Source organism: Sturnira hondurensis, unplaced genomic scaffold (assembly GCF_014824575.4).
Source record: "Sturnira hondurensis isolate 20B ecotype Veracruz unplaced genomic scaffold, ASM1482457v3 Scaffold0008723, whole genome shotgun sequence".
Taxonomy (NCBI): domain Eukaryota; kingdom Metazoa; phylum Chordata; class Mammalia; order Chiroptera; family Phyllostomidae; genus Sturnira; species Sturnira hondurensis.
In genome coordinates, this window is record NW_028081354.1 from 5,686,842 (window position 1) to 5,703,952 (window position 17,111).

Here is a 17,111-nt window from a genome sequence, read left to right on the forward strand (position 1 = left end):
ATGGGAGGGCAAGATGACTCGCTCCGGACTCCTCGAGGCACCTGGTCATTCTCTGGGTGGCTGCTGTCACAGTAGGCACTGTCTGTGATGGTGCCTGGTGTAGCCACAGCACTCCGAGCAGGGCCCGTCCTACAGGTGCTGGAAAGCACTCAGCACCCCACACGATGAAGGCACAGATGAAGGCACAGTCCAATCGTTCACACAAGACACCTGCCCCGCTGGCTGGGCCAGAAAGTCACCCTCGACCCCTCTGTCGTTGGGCGAATCCCACAGCCCAGCCCAGGTGATGGTGTCCTGGAGGGGCGAGGCGGGCGCCCCTCGCCCATCTTGGTGTGTCAGGGCTGCCCCACAGCAAGTCGGCCGGTACCCCTGCCAGCTGGCCAGGCTTGATGGAGAGGCAGACGGCGTATCCCTGGGCACCCGGCAAACCTTCAGCTGGGCCCTTCCCACCAGCCTCTCCTCTGACCCTTCTAGAAAGACTCACTCAGCAACACCCAGTAGCGCTCGAAGAGCTGAGAAAAGAATGTTTTCCCTGATGATCTGGTTTGCGTCCTGTAGCAAATGAGCTCATTTTCGGCTTTGCTCTGGCTGCCAGGGAGCTCAGAGCAAAACTTTGTGCTGGTACCACTGATTTATCTCTCCTCCTGCTTTGCTCGTCTCCTCTCATTCTCATGGTTTGGGGTTTATTCTCTTTTTACTGCTCAGCCAAAGACTTGTTATTTTTTAAAGAATTAGGTGGCGTAATTAGGAATGTGTTTAAGAATGCTGTGCCTGTGCGGGGACTGGGTGGGGCCTTTGGGGTGCCTCACCCTGGGGCGTGGATAGGAGAGGATTTACAGTTGGAGGCCTGGGTCACCCTCCATGGGACTGGCGGCTCCTGGGAACATGCGCCTCCTTCCTGGGACGGGGATCTCACCTCCATCTCCTCTGTCTTCCAATGCTAGCTTCTCTACAGGGGAGCGAGCAGACAGGCCCATTCCTGAGCACAGGTGTGAAAATCAAATTGTGTCGGAAATCCCATTGGAAAGGGGCCCAAAACTTGCTGAGAACTTCTACCCATTTACTCTCTTGGGAAAGCGGGGAGAATCAAAAGTGGTTTTCAGGGACCGAGACTGAACCTCTGCTCCCAGGGAATGTTCTCCTGTCCTCGGCCCCATGCTGGGGGCTGTACAGGGGCGGTGTAATCTCTCTAAATCTTAGTTTTCCCACTTTGTACAATGAAGGGACTAGACTGAAAGCTCTTCAGGGGGTGACTGGCCACAGGCCTTTGAGGGGTTTATAGTGGAAGATTCTGACACTGCACGATGCTAAGTGCTCGGAACACGGTTCTGCAGCCTCGGGATTTGGCCAGATGGCACCACAGATGCGCACGCCCCCAGCTTACACTGCCTTTCTTTATTTGTAATAAGTGGGCTCCCCTCCACATCGTGGCTCAGGCCCCACAGGTGGCCCCGCGGTCACAGGGTGGCAGCCATCCGCACAGAGCGGCGTGGTGTGGTGGGAAGGCAGTGCGGGCGGCTCCTCCCATCAGGACTATAGTGTCACAGACCAGCAGGAAAACTCTGTTCCTGGGGCTCCCTCTTGGTAATCCAGCTTGGGTTCTCTGGAATGGATAGAGGGACAGACGGACAGACAGATAGACAGTTAGCAAATCTCAGGTGTGGTGGGAAAAGAGGGTGAGAGTTGGGGACAGGAACATGGAGGGTGGAATTTTGGGCCCCTTAGAATTCCCTCCAAAAGAGTCTGACGAGGCCCAGTCACCCCAGGCGACCCAGTTCTGTGTGGCATCCAGGGTCCAGGGCTCCAAATGTTCAGAGAACTTCCCGCGACCCCCAACTCACCCTGGTGGTCTCTGACTGGTGTGTTTCCTGTGGCTTTGAGCTGACTATCCTTTGTGGGGTTGCACTAAGAGCTGGGTCAGGTGTGTCTAAGGCACTGACCTTACCCTTGACTATCTCTAGTTCCTGGGCAAGGGCAGGAGGCAGAGGCCCTCAGGGCCCAGCTCTCAGCCTCCCAGCCCTCGGCCCTGGTCTGTGGGCACCGAGTCACCTGGTGGCAGGGTGGTTATGCCCTTGAACCGTCAGTGTTCGCTTGCCGTCATCAGCTGCTTCTGAAGGCGCCCAGAGCACACCCTGGTAAAACTGGCCTGAGAGATGAAGGGAGAGTCAGCAAGGGTTAAAGACTCGAAGACAGGGATACACACACAGGTGAGTTACTGCCTGTTTGAAGGCAGAGGTGGTTTCTGAGGATGCCCTGAGCCAGGGTCCTGGCCAGCATACCAAAGGTCCCACTGACGTGACTGGAGAAGCGGTCAGTGTCCCGCAGAAGGAGCCGGACGCCCTGCCCGGGGCCGTCCCAGTACAGCAGGCCGATGGTCACTTTGTCTGGGCTTCTGAGCAGCAGGAGCCCCTCCTCGCTCATGGTCATCAGGAGGAGGCTATGGGAAACGCAGCCTTCTGAGAGGAAGGTAGGCAGGGGGCCACCCCCAGGGGACCTTGGCAGCTGGGGTGGGAGTGGCCGGGCTGCCCCCTTGTCCTCAGGAACCCCTTCTGTGGCCTTGTCTGGGAAGTCGATGAAAAATGCTGAGCTTCAGTTTTCTCATTAGTAAACCAGGACCAAAGTTAATTTAGTCAATATCTGATGACCCCAGCATTTGTAACACAAAACAATAGCTCCCTTCTCTCTGGGTTTCCGAGATCTGGTTTCTCACGAATTTGTCTTCTGTAACTCGGGGGGTATATGGCACATGCACTCTGTCCCCTTGGTGGCCACTGCCGCTTTCCTTTGACGACGAGTGCTCTGTTGCATGTTTTAATGTCTAGGAGGGCAAGTCTATTCTCATTCTGTCCCCTTCTCTTCTACTTAAAATAATCTTTGAAATTCTTACACTTTCTTGTTTTCCATGGGAATGCTAGGCTCCTTCAAGCATGTTGAATAAGGCTCTGCTGTTACGCTGAGTTTATTTTAAATGGACTTACACTGAATTTATACTGTCTTGGCGTGATTTGGTATAAGAGGTGTGGTCTGTTTTTCTTCACCTATGTCTCCTCTGGTCTGTGAAGGTGTGTGGACTCTCTATCACTACCATTAATAGGAAGTGTTTATTCTACCTTCTGGTGTGTACGTCTGAGGCCTTGTATATTTATCAGAAATTTAAGGTCTATGAAACTGGGGGTTTCCAGGTGAGCCCCTCAGATTTTCTGGGTGCTCACTGACCTGCCAGGTGGAAACCAGTCTCTCCTGAAGAGCTGTCAGAGGGAAGAGACGAGGCTCTACGTACTCAGCACAGGCCAGGGGCTTGGAGAGCAAAGCTTCGAAAGGGCCCGGGGCTCAGCCTCCCCCCAGCCCCCTCGTGACTTCCAGAGCTGAGAGCTATCTCTGGAAGGCTCTACGGTGGGGCAGCCCCGCCCGGGAGGGGTCACTATCCACCTCCATTAGCCACCAGCTGCCTGGTGCTGGACACCAGACAGGCGTGCCTCCCCTCACCAAGGCTTCAGGAGTGCGCTAAGAATAACATTCATACGCTCCCCTGGCAGACAGTGACTTTCAGCGTCCCATTATTGTTGGCATTAGCTTGCCGCATGGACAGCTGCTTTCCGGTGTGCCCAGTGGGCAGCACCCCTTCTAATGGGGAAAGTGCTCCCTGGCCACATTCCCTCATCTCTGACTCAGGCATGGGGTGATTCTCCCCAGTTATGAGTGGGGAAACGGAGGCTAAGAGGGACTAAGCAGCCTGCCACGGGTCACACAGGACTAGAAGCAGAGCTAGCTCCAAACCACACTGTCCCCTACATGGGACAGTGACCTGGGTTAGGTGTGAGGGCAGCCAGCTGCCCAGAACAACCCCTTGGTGCCCCCCGGAGCACCAGGGGCATGGAAGGCTCTCCACCTCTCTGCCCGACCTGGGGGGACAGCCCACTGCAGAGGATTCAGGACCAGCCCCACCGCTCCATCCCCAGGCCCATGGCCTCAGGCCACCTTCAGTACTGTCACCAGCTAACACAGCCTGAGAGGCCATTGCCGGTATCCAGCCTGAGGCTCACCCAGGCATCACCGAGAACAGCGTTTCTTTCCACTTGTATGCAGTGTTTCTTCGGTCCCGAGTCACCACCACGTGCTCAGGGGATGCATGGACCTGCAGCTGGGGTTTCTTGAAGGTCACCTGGATCCACGAGAACTGGGCCTTATTCTTCTCATACTGTCCAGTCACCTCAACCCCTGAGAGAGCCAGGAGCAGAGGTCAGAGCCATGGCCCCCACTGGCACTGGCCTGAACAGGAGGTCTCCCTGATTATGTCCCCCTGAACAGTCCTTCCCTAACTCCCTCCCTCAGGGCCCTTCCCCACCCCCCCACCATGTCTTTGCACTGGAGCCTGGTTTCCATGGTTTTTTCTCTCATCCCTTGGTTTCATTTGACTTTGGGAGGGCCCCACATCCTCAGGGAGCCGTCAGATAAGCCCTCTCAGGAGGGAGATCTTGCCTGAAGTGAATTAACATTTTAAAGCCCCTGCAGTATGCCTGGCCTTGAGCTAGATGCCCTGACCGGGAGCAAGATGGGAAATCAGTACCGGCTCAGGGAGCCAATGGACTCAGCCCAGCATGGCGTGCGGGAGTGGGGGACCAAATGTGAGCATCTCTCAGCGCTCCACGTCCCCACATCTGACATGATACCTCAGTGTGACCAGGAAGACCCTTCTGGGGCTGGGAAGCCATCTGGTCAGCACACCCCCACCCGCTACTTTTCACCTCCTCCACACACTCTCTACTGTCCCACCATGACCTTTTAGGGCTCTGGGTTTCCACCTACCTCTTCCTCTTCCTGGTGGACCCCACTTGTCTGCCAAAGCCCAGTCACTCCTGTGTGACCCTGTGTAGCCTGCCCTGACCCTCAAACAGCTCTTGTCTCCTCCTCTGAGCTTGTCTCTACAGTGCTCTAGGCCTTGACCACAGGCCGCTGTGCTTGTCTTCACCCAGGTCCATCTCTCTGCCCCTGAAGTATGGCCATGCCTAGGGGCAAGCCCATAGCTGGTCACCTGAAGTGCCAGGCCACCCAGGTGGACACACATGTGGCACCCAGTGTAAGGTTTGTGGGGAGGATGTATGAGCGAAGGTGTCGGTGCTCAGGGGCATGACCACGCCGTGACCTGGGACAGGCCCGTGCGGGGCACGTGTGCCTCCATGGGCAGGTGTCCTGGTGTCATCTCCAGGGTGGTGAGTCGGGGCTGGGTGGTACATCTGGGTTTCTCTGGGTGGATGACTGCTCAGGGTCTCACCTTGGTCAGGGTCCGAGAACAGGTTCATTAGCCCCTGAGTGTGCTTGATATCCACACAGAGCCGGTCCGTGCTCTGCCCCGGCAGTGGCAGGATGACCGTAGGAGCCTGGATCAAGTCTGGGACAGCAGATGAGGGTCCTGGGACAGGCAGAGTGAGCTGGGGGGCAGGCATGGGAAGGGGGGTTGAGGGGGGATAGTAACTTACCTGGTAATCGGGCTATTGGATGTGTTTCTGAAAGAAGAAAAGGTCTGGGTTTCAGCTCCCCTTCCGGGGGCACTGGGGGCAGGGGAGCTGAGGACGGAGCAGTGGATGGGTATAGCCAGGGTTCTGTCTGCTCTCCGACCTTAAGAAACGCATCTAACAGGTTCGTGGATATACCAGGGCTCTCCGTCCCAGTGTCTTTCTGCTATGGGGCCATAGTGTGTTGCAGGGACTCTGGTCTGGGAGCTACCTTTGCTATTTAAATCCAAGCCATCATCATACATGTCTCCAACAGGATCTGCGAAGGCAGGCACTAGCACAGGTGCAGCAAGGAACAGAAAGGAAGAAGGCACTCAGGATTCAGAGGGATCAGCATGCCCTCCGGCCATCACTGCCACCTGCCACCACCAAGCTCCAGCCCAGCTGCCCCTGCCCCCCACGCACCCAGCCTAGGAGAACCTTAGCAAAGAGATTTTCCACAGAAGTGCACACTATCAGGACAAGCACTGAGCAGACAAGGTCCAGCCTGGCTTTGTGGCTGTGTCTGAGTCCAGATTTGGAGATCAGAAACAGCTCATGGGACCGCTAATGGCTTTGGGAATGAAGGAAGCCTTCCCTTTCCAGAAGGTTCCATCTTGAGCCAGCCTCCAGAATGTAACCAATCCGATTCAGTGAAAATACAGGCCACGTTACTGAATGTCATGTCCCGCAGCCGCTCTCCCTGGCCTGGGCCTGGGCCCGGGCCCAGCGCTTCCTCTCACTCAGCGCTGCAGGCGGGTTTCACTACTGCCTCGAGGAAGCGAGGACCCCCAGGGTCGGAGAGAGGCTCACCTGACAGGCTGCGCAGGCTCAAATCCAAGCCATCATGAGGGGGAATATAAAAATGATGGTGAGCAACAGGTCCAGGGTCTCTCAATTTCGGCAAGCGAGGTGGCATCCTGGAAACTCCAGCTTTAGAAAAGTTGACAACCTGCAGTCTCTGTCAAGCAGTGTCATGGGTCCCCACCGCCAAGGCTCTGGGGCCACCCCAGGAGAAGGACGTCAAAGGGCAAGTGGCCCCCTTCCCCACACCTAGTACTCTGAGAGCCCCTCCATGGTCAGGAGAAATGCAAAGCTGTAAAAGTGGACTCTTCTGCGTAGCTGCCTCCTAATCAGACACACCTGCACTGGAGTCCCAGCCCTGCCACCAGCCAGGTGAGCTAAGCCAGTCACTCTCCCCCAACAGTTAGGACAGAGACCAGTCTGTGACAAGGGTCAAAGTTCTGTCCGTCTCCCTTTCCCTCCCTCTCCTCTTTTGCTACCTGGTAGTCTGGGCCCTCTGTGTCCCAAGGAATGAAATCGGAAGACAGCGTGACCTGGAAATCAAAGAGACCTGCGTGTGCATCCAGCCGGAAGGGGACTGTGCCCCTCATGCCCAGGACAGCCAGTATCTGAATGAACAGGTGACTACAGGCACCAGTGTGCTGGGCCGATGACCGCCCCTCTTAGTGGGGCAGGGCTGGAGAGGCCCTGGCCGGTGACTTTGTGGTACTGTTGTCCTTGGCCCTCATCAGCCAACGGTCACGTAGGCCAGCCTTTGAGGGTAATAGGCCCTTACCTGCAGGAACATTCCGGTGACTGTTTTCTAGATAAAACAAAAAGAAAGGGAGAGGGAGCGAGATGGAGGAGGAGATGGAGAAAGGCGGGGGCGGGGGGGGGAGGAGAGAGATACACAATTGCTTTTTTTTTTGATACATTCAAAATGCTTATATTTAACCTTGCTTCCCAACCCCAGCACTACATAGCTGCAGGGAGCTTGGAAAGGTTGGGGGACTGGCCTCAGTTTCCTCAACAGTGAAATGGGATGCATCTCCTGGGGGTCCTGGGAGCCGGCAGCAGGGTTAGGATCTTTGTTGGGATGTTGGGAGGGGGTGGGGAGAACACTGGGTCAGAGGTCTGGGCCCCCCAGAGGCTAGGAGCCTACTCCCACACACACCATTTTCCACAGGCTTCTCAGCAACTTGAGACTGTTCTTGGCCTTCAGGTTTGGTGATCACCATGGACGTGAGGGGGGTAACAAAGCTGTAGTTGAGCGACAAGCCCAGAGCTTGGGTCTTGAGAACCTGCTTATCAGCGTCCGACGCGGAAACCCTGTGGGAGGAGAGCATGAGAGGCTCGGCAGGAGTCCACATGCTTGGCTGGGGCAGTGAGTGTGGAGCTCAGACACAGCACCATGGGCCCTGTCTGCATGGCTGGGAGATGCCCCACACCAGCTGGGCCGCACTGCCCGTGAGGAGCTCCGGCAGGACCTGAGGCTGTGTGTAGCCACCCCAGGGGGCCCTTGGGGGTGCAGGTCACCCACATTTGCTCTAGCAGTTGCTGGATGGTCAGGTATGCCCAGAGTCTCTCCATGAAGCCGTGGAAGATGTACTTGGGGCTCCGGAACTCCTCCTCCTGCTCTGCCACCCTGGACTCCGTTTGGAAGGTGATGTTCTGCATGCTCTGGAAAGAGGAGCCCGCCAGGACTGGCGCATGAGGGCCTGGCGTGCGCACCTGGCCTGGTGCCTCAGAACACTTCCCTGAGAAAGCTGGTTGGAGCTGGGGCAGGGCCCATGCACTGGCTGTGAGGACCACACTTCCTTCCAGGGGAGTGGGGAATAGGGAGGGAGTTTAGGGTCTGAGAGGCTCAGCCACAGGGTCCCCAAGGATGAGAAGGCAGTGGAGAGAAAAGGCAGAAAGTATTGCAGGTACCACCTGTCAGGGGCACAGGGAGGGCTGGGGCTCAGATCAGGTGGAGCTTTGGGGAGGAACAAAGACGAAGGCGGGGCCGGGACCCAGGCCAGCACAGGAACAGCAGCAAGCACAGTTTGGAGCAGAAAGGGTCCCCAGACACAGCCTGCCCCCACCCCAAAGGTGGAGACCTGGGGACAGAAAGGGGAGTGCCTTCTCCAGCAGGCAGAGGCAGGGCTGGGAAGAGAACTCAGGTGTCGTAGCCCTGACAGGATCTGGGGTCCCATCTACTCCAATAAGCTGTCCCCTCAACCAAGTTGGTGCCCTCTGCTGGGACTGGGCACCATGCAGTGGTGACGGCGAGGTGTGTGCCCAAGTTCTGGGTGGACTGCTGCTCCTTGCCCCAGGGTGGGGCCTTTTGGGGTCAGGCTGACCTGGCCGGCCCCCTGGGAAATGGGGTCTGGGGCACAGGGGCCACAGCCTGGTCTTGTCACAACCCCTACAGTGGCTACAGACCTTTCCAGTGGGGACCAGTCCTGTCCCTGCTGCTGGGCCCAGTCTCCTCTGTCTCTCACCTGAACCAGACCTCCTAAACCTTGTCACGTGCAGGCCACCTGCACAAATGTTGTCCTATCCACATGTACAGCTATTTATTTGATAAATAGATCTTAAATAGACTTTAAATAGACTAACACTCCTTACTTGGCTTTCTCCCAAGCAATACCTGTGAAACGTTAGGTCTGAGATTTGAGTTGTAGTTTTCAGAAGACACATTAAAATAAGTGTGTAATTACTAAAACAAAGACATGTTGTGACTCCCCCTAGTCACGGTGGGTGCCACACTTCGGGAACCCCTGGCCTACAGGGTGACTCCAGCAGCTCACATGTATGGGACGCCTACACGGGGCCAGCCATGACCCCCATAGCAGCCTTACAAGGTGGGCAGAGAGACCAATCCTCATTTTCACACAGGAGGAAACTGAGACACAGGGAGTAGGTAACTCCCCACCAGGACGGGGCAGAGCGGGGCTTGAAGCCAGGCAGGCTGGTCACCCTGCATGCACTGCTCATCGTGACACTTGGCTACTTCTGAGACTTGGCCCTGGGCCCCCCATGCCCGCCTGGGCCCTGTCCACCTGTTGTTCTCCCCACACAGACTGCCTGCCTGCCTGCCACGAAAGCCTGAGAGATTTCTCCATCACTTCCCCATCTGGCCTCTGCCACATCCTACTCATCCCACAGTCTCAGCTAAGCCTCCTCCAGGAAGCCCTCTCTGACTCCCCAGGCCAGGCTGGGTCGCCTGTGCCGCTCCTGACTCCCCAAGTTCATCTGCAGGGACACACAACCTGCAGGTCCCTGTTAGTACAGCGATTCACCCACACTGTTTCTCCCACCAGAGCAGTTTCCCCAGGGCCTGCGGAAGGATCTGGAGCAGAGCAAGCGCTGAGTTTCTCTTTGTGGGATGAGGGGTCTCCCCCCGTCCTCCCCTGCACAGGCAGGGAGGACGAGACAAGGGCAGGGCACTGTGAGGTGAGCCGGGGTCTTGCCCCGCTGCAGTGCCACCTGGAAAAGTCGGACCTCAGTCTGCTCCTCTGTGAAGAGGGAACAGCACCCCCAGACTGACTGTAGCCCCCGAGGGCTGGCGTAGGGACAGAGGGGATGCCCAGCACCCTGCGCCCCCAGCACCGCAGGGACACATGGACGACGGAGCACCTACCATGTGCAGGCAAGCACAGGCACTCTCAGGGGAATCACAGCGTTATTTCATCAACTCTCCACCTCCACCCAGCCCATGTAGTGGAGCCTGATGTCATCCACAAGTGACAGGGGCCAGTTTGGAACTCGCTCAAGGCCAGCCAGAGGAGCCTGGCAGGGCTGGGGTTTGAACCCAGCCCCTCCAAATGCTTGCTCCAGCCGCTCTTCCCCTCCAGGATGACTGGCCACACCCACCTGCTGCCCGTGGACTTTGGCTGAGAGCACATCAGGACTCTGGCCCCGGAGTTTCCCGGCTACCACCATCTCGGAGCCCTTGAAGAGCAGCCGGAAGTTGTCCTGGGTGACCTCCTCCACAGAGTTGCTTGGGTACTCAAAGGTCACTGCTGTCATCAGTGGGTTGGCCACTTCCTGGTAGAAGTCCTGCAGGGTCGGAGGCGGTGGTGTCACGAGGGCCGGATGGAGCTGCCCGCCTCTCGGAGTCATCCCTCCCTCACGCAGCCCCCAGGGGCAAGCTGGCACCTGCAACTGCAGGGCGGAGTCCGAGTCCTCGTAGATGCGCCGGGCCAGGCCGCCGTTGTCCAGCGCCAGCTTCTCCAGGAAGGCGTAGCTGACGTCGAAGCCGAAGCCCAGGCAGAAGAGGCTGTACTGGCCACCTATGGCATCCTGCACGTTCTTCTGGATCTCCGTGGGGTCAGTCACCCCTGGATGCAGGGTTTGGGACACAGGTGAGAAAACAGATTTGCTCAAGGGATGTTTTTGGAATCGCAGAACCAGAGGGGCCTCAGGGAACCCCTCCCTTCTACAGGTCCAACAGCAAGCCAGGATGGAGGCCCAGCTGCCCTCTCTGGGCAGTGTGCCCTGGAGTTGCTGGCAATGCCCTCACCCACAGTGGGGTCCCCGTCAGTGAGGAGGATGATGAGGGGAATGCTCCCTGCGGGCAGCAGCTCCTCCTGGTTGGCTTTCTCCAGCAGCTGTATGGCCATCAGCATTGCATCGTTGATATTGGTCCCTGAGGGGCACACAATCTCAGGATAGCTCCCAGGAGGGGCTCAGTGCCCAGAAGCCCCCACCCTGCAGGGCTGCAGTGGTGCGCACCTCCCTGGGCTTGGATGTCGGCAGCGTAGTCCTTGGCTGCCTTCACATTATCGGCCGAAGCTTGCACCAGCGATGGCTTCCACTGGGTTGCTTCCCCGCTGAAGCTGATGAGGTTGAACTGATCTTTGGGGCTGAGGTCATCAAGGATCTTAATTAGGGCCTCCCGGGTCTGGTCGGGGGAAGGGAGGACAAAGTGAGTGTCTCACAGGGGTCTCGTTGGGGATTCATGTGCCCTTCAGCAGAACTCCCAGGCCCGTACCTGGGGCGGGGACATGGTGAATGCTCTAGAGGCAGGACGAGCCCCATGCTCTGACCAACCTTGACCCTTGGGAGCCCCCTAATCAGGAAGATGGAGGAGGGAAGGTCTGCCTGCTGGACCAGAGCTAATAGTGTGAGGCATCTGAGAGTTTTCAGGGCCTCGCCCTGGCCTGCTGGACCCACCTGTTGGATTTTCTTGCCCTTCATGGAGCCGCTCTTGTCAATGACAAAGATCACATTCTTGGGCATTGTGGACAAGCCCACAGGAGCAAAGTAATGCACGAAGTAGCCATTCTCGATCTGTGACCAGAGGGAGATGCACCCAGGTGACGGGAGCTGCAGTCCTGCCCTGCCCTACCCCTGCCCGCAGTCCTTTTCCCAAGTCCGTGGGTCTCCACGCTCTCCTCTTTAAGCCCCTCCGTCTCTGTCCCACTGCTCATCTCCCCGAGTCCTCCCCATCTGCTAGGCCATTCTCTTGCTGAAGGCTTTCCTACACATGCATGGCCCACCAGAAATCTACCTCCACTTTACCTCCTATTTGTCCGAATATCTGAGGCAATTTATACTAAAACATTCACATATAATAAGCCTGAGATCCATCAAAAGCATTAAGACTCCAAAGACAGGGCCCATCAAAAGAGTAAAGGAGCAGCACAATGATGCCAGAATTTCTGTGGATGAAGCTATCTCAATTGAGCATAAAAACAAATCTGTGAGCCTCCTGACAGTCAAGGCAAGAAGGGAAACCCTGCAGCGCAGTTCTTCAGTAGAGGTGAAACTTTTTGCCTCTGAAAGGGAATTTTTTCAGGGACAGTAAAACTACACTGCTTATTTTCTGTCTGTCTTGCCCCTGGGGTGCACACCGATTAGCAGGAGTTTTTTTTTTGTTTGTTTGTTTGTTTGCCTTTTCTTCTAGAACACCCAGGCTCAGACTCTTGAGAAGGGATGAATTTCCCAGTTACTCTACTCTCTGGAGCCCACGCGCCTGAATGGAACTCCCAGAGAGGGTCCGGTTCACATCATAGCGGACAATGAAGCTGCCATCCACAACGGTGTCCTGTTGCTCAGTGGACTTCTGCTGCTGGGAGACTGTCGGCTTGAACCGGATGTGAGCCTGGAGAAACGATGAGGCTAAAGTTGGGAGGAGCAGTGAGGCCACGTCAGCAACACCCTTCACCCCATCTGAAGTGAGAATTCCAGGATGTGGCCTTGGGTCCGACCCCAGGAACTCTTAGGCTGAGCTGTCAGATAGACTGCCTCAGCCTGGCAGGCGTGTGCCAGGGGAGACCCCTGCTCCTGGAGCCTGCAAACAGAGGCTGGGCTCAGGGTATGCACGATCCAGCTGCCCCCTCCCCTCCCCCTGGTCCTCCGACCCTCTCATCAGTGTCCTCTCCATGTCCCTGTCCCCTGATCTCAGGGTTCAAACCAGCACCTGTCCCCCTTCTTTAAGCCTTGCCCTCGCCGTCTGCCTCATATCAGCACAGACTCAGAGACCTCAGAAGTCCACCCAGCTTAGAGGTTCTACCCATTTGTCTCACTCTCTGGAAATTCATGCTCACAGGGCCGGCCTGAAGACAGGCCCCGCAGCGCCCTCAGTGGCCAACTGTGGCAGGCCCACCTTGGTCTGGTTCTGTGAGGTGGTAAGAGCGTTCGCCAGTGCACTGGTCATGAAGGTGCTCTCTGTCTCCAGAAAGCTGATCCCCTGAGGCTCAAAGATGTGAATGTCCATCTGGAGGCAAGAAGTGGGAGAGCTAGGAGCCAGGGCTGGGCCTAGCAGGAGGCCGGGGAGGGGGGAAGGAGGAAGGGACTGCCCTCGGCAGCGCGGGGGTCATTAGGGGGGCTCCTGGGAGGAGGCAGCAGCAGGTACCTGCAGGTGCTTGACTAGCTGCTGGGGCCGGACTTTCAGCAGCAGCTCGTACACTCCTAGATGGCGCTTGAGCAGCTCCTCATACACCAGCTCAAAGGTGACCTTGGCAGCAGGAGCCACACTGACTGATACCTGGAACTGCTCCATCTTTCTCCCGGTGGCCCTGCAGGAGAGGGGCATCGAGTCTGCCCCTCTAGACTAGGTGGGGTATGAACAATGGGGAGCGGGGGAGCAACAGGACCGAAGGGCCGAAGGCAGGAGCAGCTTCTGCCCCACCCTCAACGGCGCCACCCCCTTGGGCTCACTTGACGAGGCCGGCGCTCTCTCCCCTGGCCACAGCAGCACTGTACTGCTCCTGGGCTGCGTCCTTCTCCTTGATGTTTCCTGGGTAGGCCACACCATCGATGATCCTGGGGCAGGAGGGTGTGTGCTGTCGAGAGCCTGGTGGGGGTGGCCCACTCCAATCCCACCGCCTCCAGGGACCCTCTCTGGGACTTGGTGTGCCTTTTGATAGAGTGACCCCTACTTCTGCTGGACCCCACCCATTTATTATGCACCTACTGTGTACAAGACTCTGTACAGGATCCTGGGTAAGGGCAATGGCCTCTGCAAGGTATGGCAGGCCTCCATCTACCCTGAGGCACGGACAGTGTAAGGGAACATTAGCTTAACGGAACGGACAGGGGAGGTTGCAGAGGAGGCAGGGCGCAGCTGAGTCCTGGCCTCCCTTCTCCCTTCCAGTCTGGCCCCACACTCCACTTGCCCCTTCCACCTCATAGACTGTTCCCAGAGGAACCAGCCAGTCACCAGCAAGAGCCTTCTGAGCTGGTTTGCACCCAGCCCTGTGTCCAGCAGTGTGGGGCAGACTGAGGAGCAAGGAGATGCCAGGCTCCCAGGCCAGTGGGAGACACAGGGCTGAGAGGCTCTGAACCCTCTTCTCACCTGCCCAGGGCAGGGTACTCTGCAGGTGGGGTGGCCTCTGGGAAAGTAGGTTTTGGACAACTGTTGGGAGGGACTCCTAGGGTTGTGGACACTATCCTAGTGGCTGTTCTTTGGGACCGAGAGGACTGCGCAGTCTGTTCCTCTGGGGAGAAAATGACTCTCCTAGAACCTCCTGTGGGGTGAGTAGGGATGTGGCAGGCAAACACAAGCCTGCTCCATCCGGGGGTATCATGAAAAAGTGGGAGTGGGAGGGGGCAGGTGGGGCAGGGCAGCCAGGACATCATGGCAAAATGTTCTGCCTCCCACCACACGGACCTTCCTGGTCATACTTTCACTCTGGGCTAGGAACAGGGCTGGCGCATGGGCTGTAGGGCTTCTCCTCCCAGATACCTAGCTGGGGTCCCAGCCAGGTCAGGCAGCAGGGCACCCTGCCCCCTATTTCCCTATCTCATGCGGCAATAGGATTTGGGCCCAGAGAGGGGTGCAAGTCCTGGGCTCTCAGCAGATGCGCCAGGCCTGGAGCCTCGCCACCTGGTGGCCTTGGCCCCCAGGGTACAGGGCCAGGAGCAGCCTGCGAGGCTCAGAGGCTCATGGTGCACGGGCCTGGCTCTGTGCAGAGGCAGTGAGAGGGAGGAGCAAACCACAGGCACCGGCCCTCACAGCAGTTTTTCAGAGGTCCTAGGGTACACTGAGGACCCAGCCTGAGAAAGGCTCGGTCTCTGCTTCACCCATCACCCTCCATGAGCCTCAGGGATCAGCCTCCCTCTAGCCTCTCCTCATTGCCTCTCCTGTGAGAAAGGGGACAGACAAGAGTTTTCATGTTTAGCAAACATTGCAAAACTGGGCCGGGAAGGGTGGGGGAGGACGGTAAAGGACGAGGTGAGGATCACCCTCAGCTCACAGAGTCCACAGAAACCCCAGGGGCCTCCCAGTGTGGCCTCTGACCCACAGCAGACATGCCCTTTCTGCAGCATCCCAGTTGGGGGTGGGGGGCCAGCATGGCTTAGAGCGTCCCGTGGTAAGGAGGTCCCACACCTTGAGGTGTCGCTACTTTGTGAGGCGGCCCAGGGGCTAGGACATTTTCTGTGTTTTCAGCTGGGATCTGATTTTTGGTGACTCCCTCTGGCCTGGGCCTGGCTGAGGATGCCCCAAGTCTATGCTCCTCAAAGCAAAAGACACAAAAATGCTGTGGTTCTCCGCCTGCCACCTGGGCAGCACTTAGGAATGACAGAAGAATGGATGGAGAGAGGGATGGAAGATGAGAGGCATGAAAAGAGGGAGGAATAATCGGAAGGAGGTGTGAAGGGAAGGACAGAGGGAGGGAGGGATGGAGGGGTGGAGGCAGGGAGAGATGGATGCAGGGAAGGGTGGAGTGAGGGAGGGACGGACGGAGAGCTGAAGGGCTGGAGGGAGTGGGAGTGGAGGGGCAGGTGGAAACCCCTCTGAGGGTGCACGAAGTTCCTGAGGAGGGCCTCTGGTTTCCTGCAGTGCCTGCAGGTGGAGGGCACACACCTCACATCAGGATGAGGCCTTTTCTCCTGAGGGGGCGGGGTGGCAGTGCTGGGTGGGGGAGAGGCAACAGGAGCGGGGCAGGAAGGCACCTACATGGAGAAGTTGGTGATGAAGGCCTTCTTGGGCAGCTCCATCTGGAAGACGGCCTCCTGCATAGTATCAGCTCTGTTGACCACCCTGCTGGTGACGACCGTGTGGGCAAATCGGGATGAGACCTTGGAGTCCACAGTGAGGCTGTAGATGTCGATGTCATTCTGGACCGGTGAAGGAGGAAGGGTGGGACGGCTTCAGCGCCAGCCCAGCCTAGGGCAGCACTCTTCAAGAGTGGGCCCTGACCCGGCTCTCAAACCGAGCCCTGGCCCCCGATGCTGACTGAGCAACTGGTCAGATCTCAGGCTAAGCCTCCTGGGGCATTTCATACGTGAATCCTCCTCTCAAATAAGAGACAGCCGTGTGGTTCACTCCCCACCCTACAGCACCATGGGGCAGGGACTGGTCAGTCAACACGCAGTGGGTGGCTGAGCTCCAGCCCCAGTGAGTCTGAGAGGGGACTCTCACTTAGCCTGGCCCTGGTGGGATCAGGAAGCTGATGGTCTTAACTTCCTGTCTCCCATAAGGGGCCTACAGGAGCTGGGAGAATCTGGAGGTATCGAGGGTCCAGTCTCTAAAAGCTGGGAATCTTTTTACCCACTTTCCCTGTAGCCCCGGGCCCTCCCTAGTGGCCCCGCCTATCCCCACAGGTCACTGACCCAGGCACATGTTCTTCAACCCAGGTCTAAGGTTCCCACGTGCACACACGAGGAGCCTTACACACTGCCTGCCTGCACGTGGCACCCTTGTGCACATGCAGCTCTGTCCACCCGCACACGTAGCTTAGCACGGAGGTGGGTGACTGGCCGAGTGGCTTGTATACACGTATGAGCGTCTCTCGGTGCCAGGCACTGCACTTGACAGTGTTACAGGTTTCTTTTCCCAACAACTTTCCAACAGATCCTATTATCACCCTGTTGCACAGATGAGGAAAGTGACACAGAGGAAGCACAACTTCACTGAGGTCGCCCTGCTAGGCAGAGGTAAGGCCCACTCTCACCTACCCCAGCCCACCCACTGCCAGGCATCCGGGGGCAATTGCTGCACTGCCATTCCTTGCCTGGAACGTGGGAATAGGGCCACCCCTTCTAGGGGGTGGCAGAGTGTCCACAAAGCCCCGGGGCCGTGCCGGCTGGGTGGTCAGCGCCACTTCCTTCACACACACACTGGCCCCTTTGTGCTGACGCTCTCTTACTCACACACAGGCTCTCCTGCACCTCAGGCTCTAGCTCACATCACTCACACTCAGGTGCACACGCAGGTGCCCGTGGCCCCCGCTACCTTTTGGGCAGAGGTGGTCTGGAGGACAGCCAGCAGTGAGAGCAGGACCAGCACGACGCCACAGGCGTGAGCAGAGGCTGGAGTCTTCATTTTGGCTCCAGTGCCTGGCAGGCTGCTTCTGAACTGGAGAGAAAGTGGGGAATGAATTAGTAACTTGCTTGCTGCTC

The 17,111-nt window shown here is 57.6% G+C and overlaps 1 protein-coding gene across 1 annotated transcript; it reads right to left on the bottom strand.

Annotated features, from left to right (window-relative positions):
• Window positions 1-1,373: 1,373 nt before the first annotated feature.
• Window positions 1,374-17,084, bottom strand: ITIH4 (inter-alpha-trypsin inhibitor heavy chain 4). The gene is given in 18 exon segments (XM_037055780.1): window positions 1,374-1,603; window positions 2,050-2,146; window positions 2,280-2,434; window positions 4,044-4,218; window positions 5,273-5,489; window positions 7,307-7,604; window positions 7,816-7,955; window positions 10,134-10,319; window positions 10,419-10,600; window positions 10,783-10,908; window positions 10,995-11,163; window positions 11,436-11,552; window positions 12,238-12,366; window positions 12,871-12,981; window positions 13,120-13,282; window positions 13,425-13,529; window positions 15,667-15,827; window positions 16,945-17,084. Coding segments are annotated over 18 exon segments (2,691 nt in total). The 5' UTR covers window positions 17,035-17,084; the 3' UTR covers window positions 1,374-1,533.
• Between the last annotated feature and the right edge of the window lie 27 nt (window positions 17,085-17,111).